At 38.8% G+C, this 16,809-nt stretch overlaps 1 protein-coding gene and 1 pseudogene across 2 annotated transcripts; one reads left to right on the top strand and one right to left on the bottom strand.

The window, feature by feature from the left end:
* Positions 1-6,344: 6,344 nt before the first annotated feature.
* GCK72_011841 (uncharacterized protein) lies at positions 6,345-9,677 on the bottom strand (the record flags this gene model as incomplete). Its single annotated transcript, XM_053728709.1, has 5 exons — positions 6,345-6,699; positions 7,638-8,012; positions 8,064-8,263; positions 8,313-8,694; positions 9,487-9,677. 5 exons carry the CDS (start codon positions 9,675-9,677, stop codon positions 6,345-6,347), a joined length of 1,503 nt encoding a protein of 500 aa, XP_053588286.1.
* Positions 6,606-8,685, top strand: GCK72_011842 (annotated as a pseudogene). Its single transcript has 5 exons — positions 6,606-6,724; positions 7,646-7,850; positions 8,095-8,198; positions 8,399-8,543; positions 8,590-8,685. Coding segments are annotated over exons 1-5 (669 nt in total).
* Positions 9,678-16,809: the final 7,132 nt, after the last annotated feature.

Below are 16,809 nucleotides of genomic sequence, written 5' to 3'. Positions count from 1 at the left end.
ATTCAAAAAATCAAGAACTGGATTTCAGAAATTGATAAAGCAGTGATTGTTGTAGCAACATTTTTAGAATTTAACCAGATGTCTGAATTGGCGATTTAAAAGAGAATCTTACTAGTGAAGCTCATGGAGTCAGTTTGGAGTTATGGAACATGACCTACACAATTGGAAAGCTGAAAAAACGCTGATTCCAAACATATATATATATATATATATATATATATATATATATATATATATATATTCAATTTTTGAAAAAAAGAAAAAAAAATTTGGGAAAAGTTGAAAATACCTTTTTACATCGAGAAAATTGCAAAAGTTTAAAAAAATTATCGCTTTTCCAAGAACTTTGACCTTGTTTTTCTCGAACAGCAGACCTCAACGGCAAAAACTGAATATATATTTGGAATCAATGTTTTCTTATCTTTCCAATGATATATGTCACGTCTTAACAGACTCCGTGACCTTTTCCTAGTTAGTTTTGATAGTATCAGCTAGTTTAAATAAATTAATTTCGCTCTCTATCAGATCTACATTCTTGCGGACAAGGACATTATCAAGAAATACAGAAAACCCAAAAACACCCAAAAATGAAGAAAATAAACTACGCTACAGTAAGCCCATCTGACAATGAGAATATCATAATTCTCTGTGCGCTTTTAAACTAATCCAAAAACTTAATACCCCTTTCAAGTTTTCTAAAACCATTAATCAACTTAGATAACCAATCTTTAAAGTCGTCATTAGCTAGTCATTAAGATAAACATCATGAAATTGGACTTACTTTACCCGAACAGAAGAGAAAAGCGACAAGAATGTTCCTAACAGTCTTAAATTACCTCAACTAGTGACCTAAATCTCTCCAAAAACGTCTACTTAGACCTTGACAAGAAGAATCACACTTGACCTTCTTCCCTCTTCTGAATCTTTCTAAATAATACAATTAGCTTGATGACCGTGACAGTGGAACCGACATCAGAAGATATTAGATAAAAAAAAGACTTTTAATATTCAGATGAGTGATTTATGTGTTTGGTGTCTTCTGAGAAAAAGAAGAATGCGGTAAGCTCTACTAGAGATAATAGGCAATCGAGAGAGACGTTTCTAATTCATCGTTTTGGAAGGGGGGGATACAAAATAGCAAATCTCTTGCTTATTTTACTACCCCTTCGTTTCACTAATAGTTCTTTCTCTCCGGAAGGAAACGGAGAAATACACATAGTACAAAAGATGAATGGACAGGAGACAAAATGGAAGGAGAAGAAGTATAGTATTTTAGAGGTAGATGGGAAAAGGAGACAGTTGTTTTGTGTACGAATTCTGGAAAAATTGAAAAGTGACGTGACGTCTTTTAGAGTGGTGGGTTATGGTTTAACGGGTGTTTATATAATAGACGGGTGTTTTGAGAATTAACGGGTGCAATATCATCGGATTCAGGAAAAATAGAAGAACCTAGACGTGTTATTCGTTTCCGGAAGACAAAACTATACTACTGATAGGTTGGATGCAAGTAAAAACCCAACTCACCTAGTCCTGTTTTTCTTCTTGGCCACAGAATACGAGCGAGTTGGGTGAAAAACACCCAAGCCATCAAGTATTCACCCAAATTACGAGCATGTTCCGTAGGCTCGAGAATAGTTTCTCCGCATTCTGGGAGTGGTTTTCTGGAGCATTCGAATCACCATAATTTGAGTTGATGCAAGGAGAAGATGTTTGATTGTCCATCTGATTCTTCCCACTTGATCTCGATGTCTTCTGGGCACATCGAGCTGTGATGAGTCTTCTTCCAGCAATGATGGCACTTCTTGTTGGAAGTGCATGGGATGTCTTCCTCGTGTGGAAGCAGACATTTGATGCAGAGACGATCCTTCTTCAGCTTCTTCTTTCTGTCCTTGTTTTGACATTTAAACAGCGATCCGAAATTTGGCTTCCCTCGCGGAACACACACGCTTGATTGAACTTGGGTGGTGTCTTAGTCAGAATCAAAAGGTTCAATCATCGCGATAAGACAAAGTACACTACCGGCTGAATTGTAAACTAATCCAAAAAGTGAACAGCCTTCGACAAGCATTCAACATGAGCTATGGTAAATCCCGAAGGATCCAACCCACCACTTTCCGCCAAATGACCCATCTTGACTGAACGTCCCTAACAAACTATATTCTGAGAATCAATTCCAAAAGTGAACAGCCTTCGACAAGCATTCAACATGAGCTATGGTAAATCCCGAAGGATCCAACCCACCACTTTCCGCCAAATGACCCATCTTGACTGAACGTCCCTAACAAACTATATACTGAGAATCAATTCTAAAAGTGAACAGCCTTTGACAAGCATTCAACATGAGCTATGGTAAATCCCGAAGGATCCAACCCACCACTTTCCGCCAAATGACCCATCTTGACTGAACGTCCTTAACAAACTATATACTGAGAATCAATTCTAAAAGTGAACAGCCTTCGACAAGCATTCAACATGAGCTATGGTAAATCCCGAAGGATCCAACCCACCACTTTCCGCCAAATGACCCATCTTGACTGAACGTCCCTAACACATTATATACTGAGAATCAATTCTAAAAGTGAACAGCCTTCGACAAGCATTCAACATGAGCTATGGTAAATCCCGAAGGATCCAACCCACCACTTTCCGCCAAATGACCCATCTTGACTGAACGTCCCTAACAAACTATATACTGAGAATCAATTCTAAAAGTGAACAGCCTTTGACAAGCATTCAACATGAGCTATGGTAAATCCCGAAGGATCCAACCCACCACTTTCCGCCAAATGACCCATCTTGACTGAACGTCCCTAACAAACTATATACTGAGAATCAATTCTAAAAGTGAACAGCCTTCGACAAGCATTCAACATGAGCTATGGTAAATCCCGAAGGATCCAACCCACCACTTTCCGCCAAATGACCCATCTTGACTGAACGTCCCTAACAAACTATATACTGAGAATCAATTCTAAAAGTGAACAGCCTTCGACAAGCATTCAACATGAGCTATGGTAAATCCCGAAGGATCCAACCCACCACTTTCCGCCAAATGACCCATCTTGACTGAACGTCCCTAACAAACTATATACTGAGAATCAATTCTAAAAGTGAACAGCCTTCGACAAGCATTCAACATGAGCTATGGTAAATCCCGAAGGATCCAACCCACCACTTTCCGCCAAATGACCCATCTTGACTGAACGTCCCTAACAAACTATATTCTGAGAATCAATTCCAAAAGTGAACAGCCTTCGACAAGCATTCAACATGAGCTATGGTAAATCCCGAAGGATCCAACCCACCACTTTCCGCCAAATGACCCATCTTGACTGAACGTCCCTAACAAACTATATACTGAGAATCAATTCTAAAAGTGAACAGCCTTTGACAAGCATTCAACATGAGCTATGGTAAATCCCGAAGGATCCAACCCACCACTTTCCGCCAAATGACCCATCTTGACTGAACGTCCTTAACAAACTATATACTGAGAATCAATTCTAAAAGTGAACAGCCTTCGACAAGCATTCAACATGAGCTATGGTAAATCCCGAAGGATCCAACCCACCACTTTCCGCCAAATGACCCATCTTGACTGAACGTCCCTAACAAACTATATACTGAGAATCAATTCTAAAAGTGAACAGCCTTTGACAAGCATTCAACATGAGCTATGGTAAATCCCGAAGGATCCAACCCACCACTTTCCGCCAAATGACCCATCTTGACTGAACGTCCCTAACAAACTATATACTGAGAATCAATTCTAAAAGTGAACAGCCTTTGACAAGCATTCAACATGAGCTATGGTAAATCCCGAAGGATCCAACCCACCACTTTCCGCCAAATGACCCATCTTGACTGAACGTCCCTAACAAACTATATACTGAGAATCAATTCTAAAAGTGAACAGCCTTTGACAAGCATTCAACATGAGCTATGGTAAATCCCGAAGGATCCAACCCACCACTTTCCGCCAAATGACCCATCTTGACTGAACGTCCCTAACACATTATATACTGAGAATCAATTCTAAAAGTGAACAGCCTTTGACAAGCATTCAACATGAGCTATGGTAAATCCCGAAGGATCCAACCCACCACTTTCCGCCAAATGACCCATCTTGACTGAACGTCCCTAACAAACTATATACTGAGAATCAATTCTAAAAGTGAACAGCCTTCGACAAGCATTCAACATGAGCTATGGTAAATCCCGAAGGATCCAACCCACCACTTTCCGCCAAATGACCCATCTTGACTGAACGTCCCTAACAAACTATATACTGAGAATCAATTCTAAAAGTGAACAGCCTTCGACAAGCATTCAACATGAGCTATGGTAAATCCCGAAGGATCCAACCCACCACTTTCCGCCAAATGACCCATCTTGACTGAACGTCCCTAACAAACTATATACTGAGAATCAATTCTAAAAGTGAACAGCCTTCGACAAGCATTCAACATGAGCTATGGTAAATCCCGAAGGATCCAACCCACCACTTTCCGCCAAATGACCCATCTTGACTGAACGTCCCTAACAAACTATATACTGAGAATCAATTCTAAAAGTGAACAGCCTTTGACAAGCATTCAACATGAGCTATGGTAAATCCCGAAGGATCCAACCCACCACTTTCCGCCAAATGACCCATCTTGACTGAACGTCCCTAACAAACTATATACTGAGAATCAATTCTAAAAGTGAACAGCCTTTGACAAGCATTCAACATGAGCTATGGTAAATCCCGAAGGATCCAACCCACCACTTTCCGCCAAATGACCCATCTTGACTGAACGTCCCTAACAAACTATATACTGAGAATCAATTCTAAAAGTGAACAGCCTTTGACAAGCATTCAACATGAGCTATGGTAAATCCCGAAGGATCCAACCCACCACTTTCCGCCAAATGACCCATCTTGACTGAACGTCCCTAACAAACTATATACTGAGAATCAATTCTAAAAGTGAACAGCCTTCGACAAGCATTCAACATGAGCTATGGTAAATCCCGAAGGATCCAACCCACCACTTTCCGCCAAATGACCCATCTTGACTGAACGTCCTTAACAAACTATATTCTGAGAATCAATTCTAAAAGTGAACAGCCTTCGACAAGCAGGACAGAACCCACCACCTTCCTGCTTTATTGCACACCGCATCTCGAACTCGACCATTCGTCATCCTTCACGACAGTTGATTTCCTCTCGATCTGCTTCACTTCAGCACTGAAAAATAAAACACTAATTTGTAAACTTAGTGAGCAAATAGGGAATATAAGTACAAGATAAATCATGGTTATGTGGATATTTCAAAGATAGCCAAAAAGAGAAAATAGATGAGTCATTATACAGTACGGAAAGATATTGTACGACTGATGTGAGCCAAGAATATGAGGTAACAAGACTGGGAGACAGTGAGAGGGGTCTAGAAAGAAAGCCGCCATCTGTTGGTCTAATAGGGAACAACAAAAATTGATTTCCCATAGAGATAAGTGAACAGGTGGTTTGTGTTAGCAAGGAGACAATAGGACAGTGTCTATCTATTTCATATTGTCTTAAGAAAGGGCATGGGAAAGAGTGGACTGCTTGGCAAAGGGACAACTGGCTGTGTTCTACCAGTCTGACGTCATTATCACTCGTCTACCAGTCTGACGTCATTACCAATCTTTTCTTACTCTTATGTATTTATTGTTGAAGATGAGCGGTTGTCGCGTTCGGTTTTTTGGTTTTGAACAGGTTTGAGTAGAAGCTTTTCACTTCAATTTCCTTTTTCTCGAGAAGTAAGTTTTCCTCCGGTCTCTCTGATAGCGAACACGGATTGTACGATTGGTACTTTTTCTTGTCCCTGACACTCTCTTCAAACTCTTTTTCTGGTTTGCTGCGCTCAGAAGTCTATCCTTCGTGAAGTTTTCATCGTGAAGTTTTTCTGTTACCGACATTCTTTTGACAGTATCTTGAAATCTGATCTGTTCGTGAATCGTCTCGTTTCTTTCACTGCAGTGTCTTGCGCGTTCTTCAAGTCTTGTACGAGAATATCGTAGTTTTAATCGATATCATTGATTCGCAACATTTTTGGAATGCGCGCATCAAGCCGGTTCAAATGAGTATATTTTTTGAATATATGGGTCCGACCATAATATTAGCGGGTTATTGTAGCTAATAAGCTAGTATCTAAATAGGGAAAACAAACTTTATTTTACAAGAAGCGGCGGCGGCTTGAAAGCAAATTCTGAAGAAGTAATAGCAAATAATACATGAAAAGAAGTACACGTGGCAAATGAGGGACTCGTTTTTGGGCTGAATATTACATGAAGAAGAAAACGATATTATATATTTGTTAGACTTTCGTCTCTTGCTGGAACCATGTCAACACCGAGCAAACCACCCCGACACCAGCTAACACCAAGAATTGTGCACCTGGGGCGACGGAGTCGATGGCGAAAATGTGTGGGGCGACGATGGCTCCGATGTTACAGCACGTGGAGCACACACCAATGCAACACGAACGACAGAATGTGGGAAACAGTTCGGCGGCGTAGATGAAGCAAAAGATGTAACAACACGCGGCACAGAATTTGGCGATGAGCCAGATGACCAGATGGAGAGACGTGTCGTAGGAGAGGAAGTACATGGTGAGGAGAGCGATGGATCCGGTGAAGTGACACACGAATCGAGTCGGCCGGCGTTTTGTCCTGCAATCGGAGAATTAGAGAATTGGTACATTGGGAAAATGTTTTCTGGGGAGAGAGAGTTTGTCGGAAAGTGACTCTTTTCTATTCTTTCGGTCATGGAGTCAGGTCGGAGATATGGGACGTGACATATACCATTTCAAAGCTGACAAAACGCTGATTCCAAATATATATCCAGATTTTGCCCTGAAAGTCTGGTGTTCGAGAAAACTTATGTCAAAGTGGTTACCGCTGGCGAGTGATTCCTATACTTGCAAACCGAACCGGCGCTTAACTCGCTTCAAACGCAATATTATGGGGTGAAAAATATACCAAAATGTAGATCTTAGTGAGTTAACCTACTGGTCAACTATTCGTTAATGCACCACCGTCCGGGATAAAGTGCCAAAAACGCGAAAATGACCAAAAACCCATTCTAGTCTGGCCCGTGGCACATTAACGAATAACCATCTGGCCCGTAGTAGGTCAAAGGCATAGAACTCGTCGAGATCTACATTTTGGTATATGTTTCATACTAAGGTATTCAGTTTCAAGCCAGTTACACCCCCGCTCGGTTTGCAAGTTTGGTTAAAAGCATTGATCTCATTTTTTCTCAAATACCAGACTTCGAGGGAAAAAAATGAATAGTTATTTGAAATCAGCATTTTCTCAGCTTTTCAATGATCTAGGTTATGTGCGATAACTTCAGACTGATTCCATGACCTAGTAAGCCGATCTCAGTCGATCTCAGTTCAATTTCAGCCTATCTCAAACAATCTTAAACTATATCAAATGATCTTAACCGATTTTATCCGGTTTCAGTCGATCTCAGCTGGCATCAGAAATCTCAGACGATTTTAGCCGATCTTAAGCGATCTTAAACTATCTTAGATAATCCTTGCCGATTTCTGGCAATCTTAGTCGATTAACAAGACTTGAAATTTCAGTTTTCAGTTACTCACCACTTCAGACATATCGGAATGAACAGATACGCCGGCAACTCGACAATCCCCGAAAACAAGAACGAAACGAGCGGATCCGAATTGCCAACCGATGTGGACGTCAGTGACAACGCACAATACGTCATGAATGTCAGGATCCAGAGGAACGTCTCCACAATCATTCGTCGAGTTATCGATCGATCAGACAGGATTTCACGGAACATTTGGAAGATTGTTAGCCGTTGCTGCTGCTCATTCTCCTCCTTGTTATCCATAATGGCGTCTAGATTGTAGTTGAGTTTTCGGCACGAGAACATCTCATTTTTCTGAATCCATGCCTGCACAGATTTCCGATGATTTTTCTCAACTGACCAGCCGAGACTTTCGGGCAGAGTTCTGCAATGGTAATTTTCATGAAAAAACCCCTGTCAAAAGCACATCACTTACATCATCAGGAACACTGCAACAATAATATTAGGAATGGAAGTTGCAAACTGGAGACTTCTCCACGTGGGAAACCATACGGATAGTGGAGCCAGGAAACAGTATCCACACACCCATGAGACACCAAAGAATATCGAGGTAAGGGACTGAGATCGGTGGGGGATTGACTCGCCGCTTAGGACGTAGTTGACAGTGGTGAGTGGCTGTAAGTTTGAAAGTTTTTAGGTTCTCCCGTTTGACCTATGTACCTACCGTATAACAAGATCCCTGCACAAATCTAGCCACAACCAATAACGGAAAGTTGGGAGCCAATGATCCGAGTGAGCCAGCAATTCCAGTGAGCAACAGGGAGAAAATGATGATGGGACGCCGCCCGAATCGATCAGCCAACACTGCGAACAGCTGCCCGATGAGAAGATTTCCCAAAAAGTAGATCGACGTCGTCAACTCGGCGGGTTCCAGGAGGAAGAACGAGGCGGTCAGGTTGAACTCGTGTTGAATTGTGTAGAATGAGCAGTTCTCTGTGCAGTCATCGGCGGCTGGTGCGGTGAATGCCGGGGATATTGCACTGAGAGCACATAGAGACCAGAGGAATGACATGGAGAATATGATGAAGAGCGGGTAGGGACGCCATCTGGAATATGAGAAACTCAAAAACGTGGCTTAAATCAGAAATCAGATCTGCTCGAAATAGAACCGCCCGAATCAGAACTACACAAAGTGAAACCGCCCGGATTAGGACTGAGGCAAACCGTTCATTCTACATTACCGCTCAAATGGTTATAAGCTTTATTGTTAGCTGTTTTCAGTGAAAAACGACCAACTTTGACAGTGTATTTTGGTGTCACCTGATTGTTTGACAAATGTTACTTTGTATGGGTCAGACGGAGCAAAAATAACACATCATTTTTGTAGTTGACCATTTTTTTGTAGGGACACTATCCTGAATGTTACAGGTTGTCTAAAGTGAAAAATTTTACTAAGATGCACTGAAATTAGTCGGTTTCAGGGAGAAATTACTTTGATCACCTGTAACTTTCAAGATAGCGTACCTACAAAAAAATGGTCAAGTACAAAAATTATTTGCTATTTTTACTCTGTTCAGTCTATATAAAATTGAGTTTATCGGTTTACTAGGTGACACCGAAATACAGTGCTGCCCTAAATTCTAAATTTTGCATTTTTGAACACCTACAGTAACCCAGGGACCGGTAGGGGGACACCAGGATTATGAACATATATTAGGGTAAACAATATCTTATTCTTGGGCTCCTTTATACAGGGGTGATGCTCGAGTCTTACAAAGAATGCGTTATATATGAAAACCATGACCTATATTTTTAATGACGGCACCTTAAACGTTGGTCTGGAAGGCTCCGCCCCCTGAGGTCCTAGAAATTTCCTAGAAACCCACATATCTACTCACGCTGTCGTCGTCTTCAACAAGTCCTCGACACTCGAAATGACGGGCGGTCCTTCCTCCTCTATCCTCATCCTCTTCTTCTTCTCAACACCTTCAGATGGCTCCTCCGAAGAAGACGTGGACGTGGCAAAGTGTGGTGACATGAGTGGTGATGTGTATCCACCGACTTCTTCTTCCTCTTCTGATACCTTCATTTTCCAGAGGCGGACGCCAGAGATAGAGAGAGAGAGGGTGGAGAGTGTATGTGATAGAGAGACAAAGGTTATGATGATTTCATCCGATTATGCAGATTGGGAAGTGAGGCAGATAGAGAGAGAAGGGGCTGAAAATGTTACATGATTATAGGGAATTGAGGAGAAAGATGCGAAGAGAGATAAGTGCATTTTCAGCAGTAAAACTTCCAAAAGTATCAAACTAAACAGATAGTTCATATCAACAAACAAAACCGTATTTTGTGAAAGGGGTACATTAGCTATAAGTGTACAAAATTTGTATTTTATAGGTCTTGGAAAAACAATGATAGCTAACAGGTTAGGCGACCTCTTAAAAAAGGCAAATGAGTGTTGTTTATTGAGTTTGGTTTATCGGAAGACTGAATGGTAGGTCAAAAATTTGACAGGTTGCAAAATTATTGGGAGAACAAAATAATCAATAATTGGGAAGCGGAGGTCAAACTCAATTTGTCGGCAATAATTTAGAATAGCGCGATTCTGAAAAACATATTTGATCGGAGTACCCGGTGGGTTTGCATGCGCACTAACTTCGGGTCTTGTAGTTGAAAAATAATAATTACCGTATATTTGAGCATTGGAGGTGTATGTATTACGGTATGATAGAGAGAAAACTTATTTTTTTATTACAACTTTAAGTCTTGACTCACATTCTTTTAGTTTACAAATGTTTCATCCGTTTTCAATTCAAAACGTCCAACTTTGACACGATGTCACGGTATCGCTGATCGTCCTACTAAACAACTTTTTCATGAATCGTACAGATCAAAAGTAGAACTCAATTTTTGTAGTTGACAACTTTTTCGTACGAACACCGCCTAGAAAATTATGGTCATTTTCAGAAAACTTGCACTGAAATTGGTCGATTTGAGAGAGAAATTACTTTGTCGATGCGTAACTTGCTAGGGAGTGTCCGTACAAAAAAGTTGTCAACTACAAAAATAAAGTTCTACCCTTGATCTGTATGATCCATTAGAAATTTACTAGGTGGGACAATCAGTGATGCCATGACACCCTTGGACATTTTCAACTGAAAACGGCCAAAGTTGTTAGAATTATGGTCATTACTGTATGATGAACAACATTTTTGCAAACTGGAAAAGCAAACTTATGAATCTATCGGTCTGTTCCTAGTTCTCATACTTGTCACGGGCCGGGCCGGGCCGGGCCCGCTAAAAAAATCTTCCGGCCCGGCCCGGCCCGGCCCGGCTCGGCCCGTCAAAATATTGAAAAAAAAATTTTTCGTCGTTTTCCCATTGTTTTTTCGTTTACTACTTTATGGCAAACATATTATTGATTAGAAATTATAAAAAGACAACAAGTGCAAACGGAGATTGTCAGAATAAGTTATTTTGTCACTATAAACTTTGAGCCTCTCAAAGTCTCTGTGATGATCAGCCGATGATCAGAATCAGGATCAAGAACTTGCTGGAGGCTTCTGAAAGTAGTCTAATCGAATCCCCCGACCTTGATTTAGTATAGACCGAAGAAAAAATTTAATTTCCAAGACTTTCAATTCTATTTTTCAAAAATAATTTTTTGGTTCCGGGCCCTGCGGGCCGGCCCGGGCCCTGAAATTTTCAGCGGGCCCGGCCCGGCCCGCGGGCCGGCCCGTGATTTGACAAGTATGCTAGTTCTAGGTTATAGAAATATGGGTTTTTAAAAAAACTTCAAATAAACGGAAAACCCAAGGCACTATTGATAGTACTCCTGCAATGTTCTCACAGAATAAACATTCTAGAGGTCAAAAGGGGGAACACCTGCCAAGCAGGTGGACAAACAGAGCAAAAAGTAATGTGCTTCATCACATTCAAACTGTTCTTACAGTACATTTTTTTGGAATTTTCCTCTTGTAGGTGTGGCTCTAGGCTAGAATTGCAGGTCATCTGACCACCAATAACAGGATACTAAAAAGGTGTGAGATAACAAGAAAAGTATCATAAAACCTATTCTCCGGAATTCGAGTGGGAGTGGTGATGATAGCGAAAAACAACATTCCGAAGGTTTCCAAACTACTTTTTTTTTTCCATTTTATGGGTTCTGTATGTGGCATCAAAATATCACGCACTTTTTATCAATCTTCAATTTTTGTTTACATTATGAGGTATAACATATTATCAATTAGAAAATATATAGAAAATTGAATAGAAAATGAAACAAAAAAAAATCAAAGGATCAATTTCCCAATGTATATAAAAGGATGATGATAGGAGGAGGTTTCCGTCTCTCATTAATTATTTTATTTCCAATTTCCCTTTATGTCGTTTCGCCGAACTATCTTTCTTATATGGTGTAGGTGTACTCGGTGAAGACTAACCACGTGGTTTCGACATATTATTTTTATCTTTGATGTTTCTTGAATTATTCTACATAAAACTAGTGGGATGTAGCAAACTATTTAAAATTTGTCCTGTATTTCTAAAGATCTAATTTTGAAAATTATATCATAAATCTTTTCATCAACGACCTCCAAGAAAATGAACAATTTTTCAAAAGTTTAACTAAGCTTAGATGTATTTTTAGTTCTCAATTCATGTCTAGATGTTTCATTAAGATTGTATTGCCAATTTTGATATTAAAACTGAAAATTGGATGTTCGATGACGTAGAATTACATAAAAAATCGAAATGAAAAATAATTGTATGTATTGCGTTTAGTTAATATAAAACTTGGAATAATTAAATACCTCAGAAGAATTTCTAAATACTTCTAACCACTTTGCTAATTACCCAAAATTATCAAAGACTATCACTAAATTTCCCAACATTTCCGAAACTCTGCCGATACATTTTGACCTTTTCTTGGTCGAATGACCACATGTTGACTCTTGCTCTTTATAAATAGAAAAGTGCCTTAAGTATTTGTAGACAATCAGCTTATTTATTTCATATAGAGTCTAGGTAATGTGGAGAAAAGTTTGAGTAAAGTCACGTTCTAGAAAAAAGATAGAGAATTAAAGAACTAGTAATAATTAAACAAGAAATAAAGAGAGGAAGGGGATTATTTGACAGTGAGCGGTTTAGAAGAGGTTATTTTAAAATGTTAGGGGGTGAGGAATGAGAAAACAGACTAGATCTAAAAATATTGAGTAGTTTGAGAGATTTATGGTACAGTAATGTTGGAAGTTATCATATTTAAAATTGATTAATTCTAAACTACCGTATTCAGTTTCCTCTTGGAAAATCCTAACTATTTTTCGAAATGCTAAACAAGACATAACTCCTTTAAAATACGATAATGTAGTTTTTGTAATTTTTGTAGTCTCCGTTTCATTAAAACGATCAACTCCCAAAGCTGATTTGAATTTTAACCAGTTATACGTATCCGGTCTTTATTTAAAAACAATAATAATAACGTACAATAATAAAGCTCCTGATTTTTATTTCCTATTGAAGTTTTGAAAAACCTTGATAATACAACAAACTGGGATAAGCATGGTCAGATGTATGGTCATGAATTGAACATTACAATTTAGTGAATTGATAAAATTTTACTGATATCTGGATTATAAGGATTTCGTGTGAGATATGTTAGCCAAATCGATTAAGAAAACTTTCACAACGCGCCGACAGCCTCACTGGAAAAAAGTAGGGAAGCTAGACTCATATATTTACAAAACACAATGGAAACGCGCTCCGTCGCAAAACGGTTGGTACCGTGCCAAAAAAGACTTGGCTGAGTGCCAAACTTAAATTTGGCAGAATGCCAAGGTCGCAACTTACAATATATATATATATATATATCGCGACTCGGAAAAAATTCAGTTCGTTGCGGACCTACACCTTGCACTTCTCTTCGGTGTGGTTAAGTTCTTCTAATGAAACTCGCTGATATAATAATTAGAAAACCGATTACTTCTATGAAACAGAGTTACACACTTTCCAAAATCAGAGAAATGACAAGAGAGCACACACACTACCGTATCAAGTCTTGCACTAATACTTCAAACATCATAATATGTATGATAATAATTAAAAATGATACATTGATAACTTTTTTATCGAGTTCAAATGTTCAAAGTCCACGGGAGTCGAGTCTACAGAATACAAACTCATAACGAGCAAAACGGATGTAATGTATTTGCAGTTTGGGTGCTGGAAATTGACGGGATGGTGAAAAATGGTGTAGTAAACATTTAGTCAGTATTTGAATTTAAGGTCATCATATGGAGTATCATGAGTTCATAATTTTTGGGAGAAAGGTGGTTTGAACTTAAACTAAAGCGGTTTTGTAAAATTTCGAAATTTCATGTCTATTCCGGATAATTTTACTGGAATCATACTTGTCAATGACGGGATAATTGGCGCAAAAACCAAAGTTGAAATTTTTTGATTTTTTTGCGTAAAAGTCAATATTTCGACTATGTATATTTCAGAATTAAAAAAAATCTGAAAAATCATAAAAAATTTTCACATTTTCGATATAAAATTGAAATGTCAAACAGTTTTGATTCTTTTTTTTGAAGCCGGACCTTCGAGCTTTCTCGGGCCATGCCGAGCCGGGCAAGGCTAGACCAGTATGGTGATTTCAGAGTTTCAACTCAACAAAGGAAATTAGAAACGGACTATTCCAGGTTTTGAATACCGTAATACCTGAATTAGAAAAAGTCCGTCACTAGAAGAGCCTTAATGCTCACTATCAGAACTCTGTGTGTTCCAAAAAGCCACAATTGTGGTCTCCTTAATAACTCATTAAAATACAGTTATAACTGTATTTTATGGAGTAATCAGGGTTTTACTGTAATTATCTGAAATGCAGGAAGCCAACACTAGCATTCGAATTGTATTCAACAAGGACCGGGCTATTACAGTAAGTATATTCAGGTAAGTTATCAAAACTTTCTAAAATATAGTCTTTATTCTCTAAAAAACGTCATGTTCACAAAAAGACCACAACTGGACACAACCTTGCTTCTGCTTTTTTTGTGCACAGCACAGCAGAACTGTGCGGAAGTAAAATTTTCGAAAAATGAAGTCGGAAGTTGGAAGTTGGAAGTCAAAAGAAGGAATTCCGCACAGCTCTGCAATACATATTTAAAAACTATGAATTCTAACTTGCAAGTTTCTTGAGAAGACAAAAAAAGTTCAATTCGTGAAATTCACATGTTCGCTTTTCTACTATCCGGAGCATCGTACCTGATGTATTTTACTCATATCTTTCATCATCATTTCTCTAAGAGCAATCCGATCAGAATCGTTATTAATAAACATGATAAAATGATCGACTCCATTTTTTATCATTCTCTCGAAATGGGGGCGGAGCATTCTTAAACCTTACTAAAATTGAACAAAGATTATCGGAAAGTGTGTTAAATAGAAAACCCTTAAAGAGGGGGAGTACTGTAAAAAGGTGTTATATCGGGTGATTCGAAATGATAACCTGATGACCAGAGAAGGAGAAAAAATGATAAGAAATTTGAGAGGTTAAGCGGATTGTTGATGGGATGACAAGTGGGTTTAACACAGGCGGAAACTACGGAATCACGAATTTCTTTTCTGGAAAAAAAGTAGAAAAACTAGCAAAGAAAACGCAAAACTGCACAAATTTTGAAGAATGAAGAAAAAACGTATCATCATCATCACAAAAACTGCCCACTCATTCTTTCTTTTATAAAAATAAAAATGATTTGTTTGTTCTTATTATTTTCTTTCTCAAACCACCAACAGAGACGGCGAGAACGTGAGAGAGAACAAAATGGCACCCGCCGTTTTTGCTGAGGAAAGCACAGCACACGAAAACGGATGTAATGATTCAAAAATCACGAAAAACTTATTGCATTGTTGCTTATCATTATTTTGAGTGACAGTTGGTGGAAGTTTAGAGAATCAACAAAAAACTAAATTTAAAAAAAGAAATCCGTCGAGCCGGATTCGAACCAGCGACCTAAGGATACCCACTGACTCTACAGTCCTCCGCTCTACCAACTGAGCTATCGACGGCACGGAAGACGAGGGGTCGGAAGGAGTTTATGAAGCAGTGAGAGACACGGAGAAGAGAAGAGGGTCGGCGAAAGAACAGGTGAGAGAGTATGGTGAAAAGGAGAGACGCCGAATTTGAAAGAAGGGGAAAATTCGGGAAATACGGGGAAGAAAAGTGGCAGAAAAAATAAAATAGAGAAAAGAACACGTTAACAATGGAAACAACTGTTTTGTATATTGAAAAATGTTCTTTTCATTGGTAGATCAAAAGAACAAAACGGCGAGAAAAAATGTCTGAAAAATACATAACATTACTTGAACAATCAAAAATTGGAAACTTCCGGAATAAAGATATTCAAAAAAAACTCTGAGAATAGAGAAAATAGTATCGAATTCCTTCTCCAAATGAAATAAAATATGCAGTTTCAGCATTCGAAGGCAAAAAAAACAGCTGCTCATAAAAAGTTAGGCCAAGATGAGAGCTCGGCCATAAGGCTATCTGGCATAGGGGTCAAAGAATATTTAGGTTTTCAGTAAAAAATCTTTGCAAAACATTTCACAGAAAAAAAATTATCAAAGACACCAAAGTGCTAAACTACAGTAGACTAGATGCAAGGTTCTATAGTACTATAAGTAGGCTGGGGTGACGTTGGCGCACTTTTTTTCAAAAAATGATATAAGATTAGAATATCTCCAAACCTTGCCTTTGATGGTCGCAACTCAAGAAAAAAGAGGCGTCTCGAGCGATCTGGCGCACCTGCAGCGCGTTCGAACAGTGGAGGGAACTCAAAATAGCCAACTTTGGCTGCTCGGAACGAGACTAAGAATTTTTCTACGGTCTCAATTTTTTATATGTCTGAATAGACCAATCCTAGAACTCCATTTTTGTAGTTGACAACTTTTCTCTAAGATTTCTTCCAAGATAGATAGCGCTTTTCGAGAATTTTTTAATAATTTCAATATTTTCTGATTTTCAGTAGTAATGTTCCACAAAAGATATCTCTCTTAGAAGAAATCCTAGAAAAAAGTTATCAACTACAAAAATAGAGTTCTAGCTTTTATCTATTCAGTCATATAAAAATGTTTATCCGTTGAAAAGTTCTTACCCCTGTTCCATATAGTCAAAGTTGGCTATTTTAAGGTTCCAGCATTCATATCTACATTTTTGTGGTTTCTTA

Source organism: Caenorhabditis remanei, chromosome III (assembly GCF_010183535.1).
Source record: "Caenorhabditis remanei strain PX506 chromosome III, whole genome shotgun sequence".
Lineage (NCBI taxonomy): Eukaryota > Metazoa > Nematoda > Chromadorea > Rhabditida > Rhabditidae > Caenorhabditis > Caenorhabditis remanei.
This window is presented reverse-complemented; position numbering and strand designations above follow the sequence as displayed.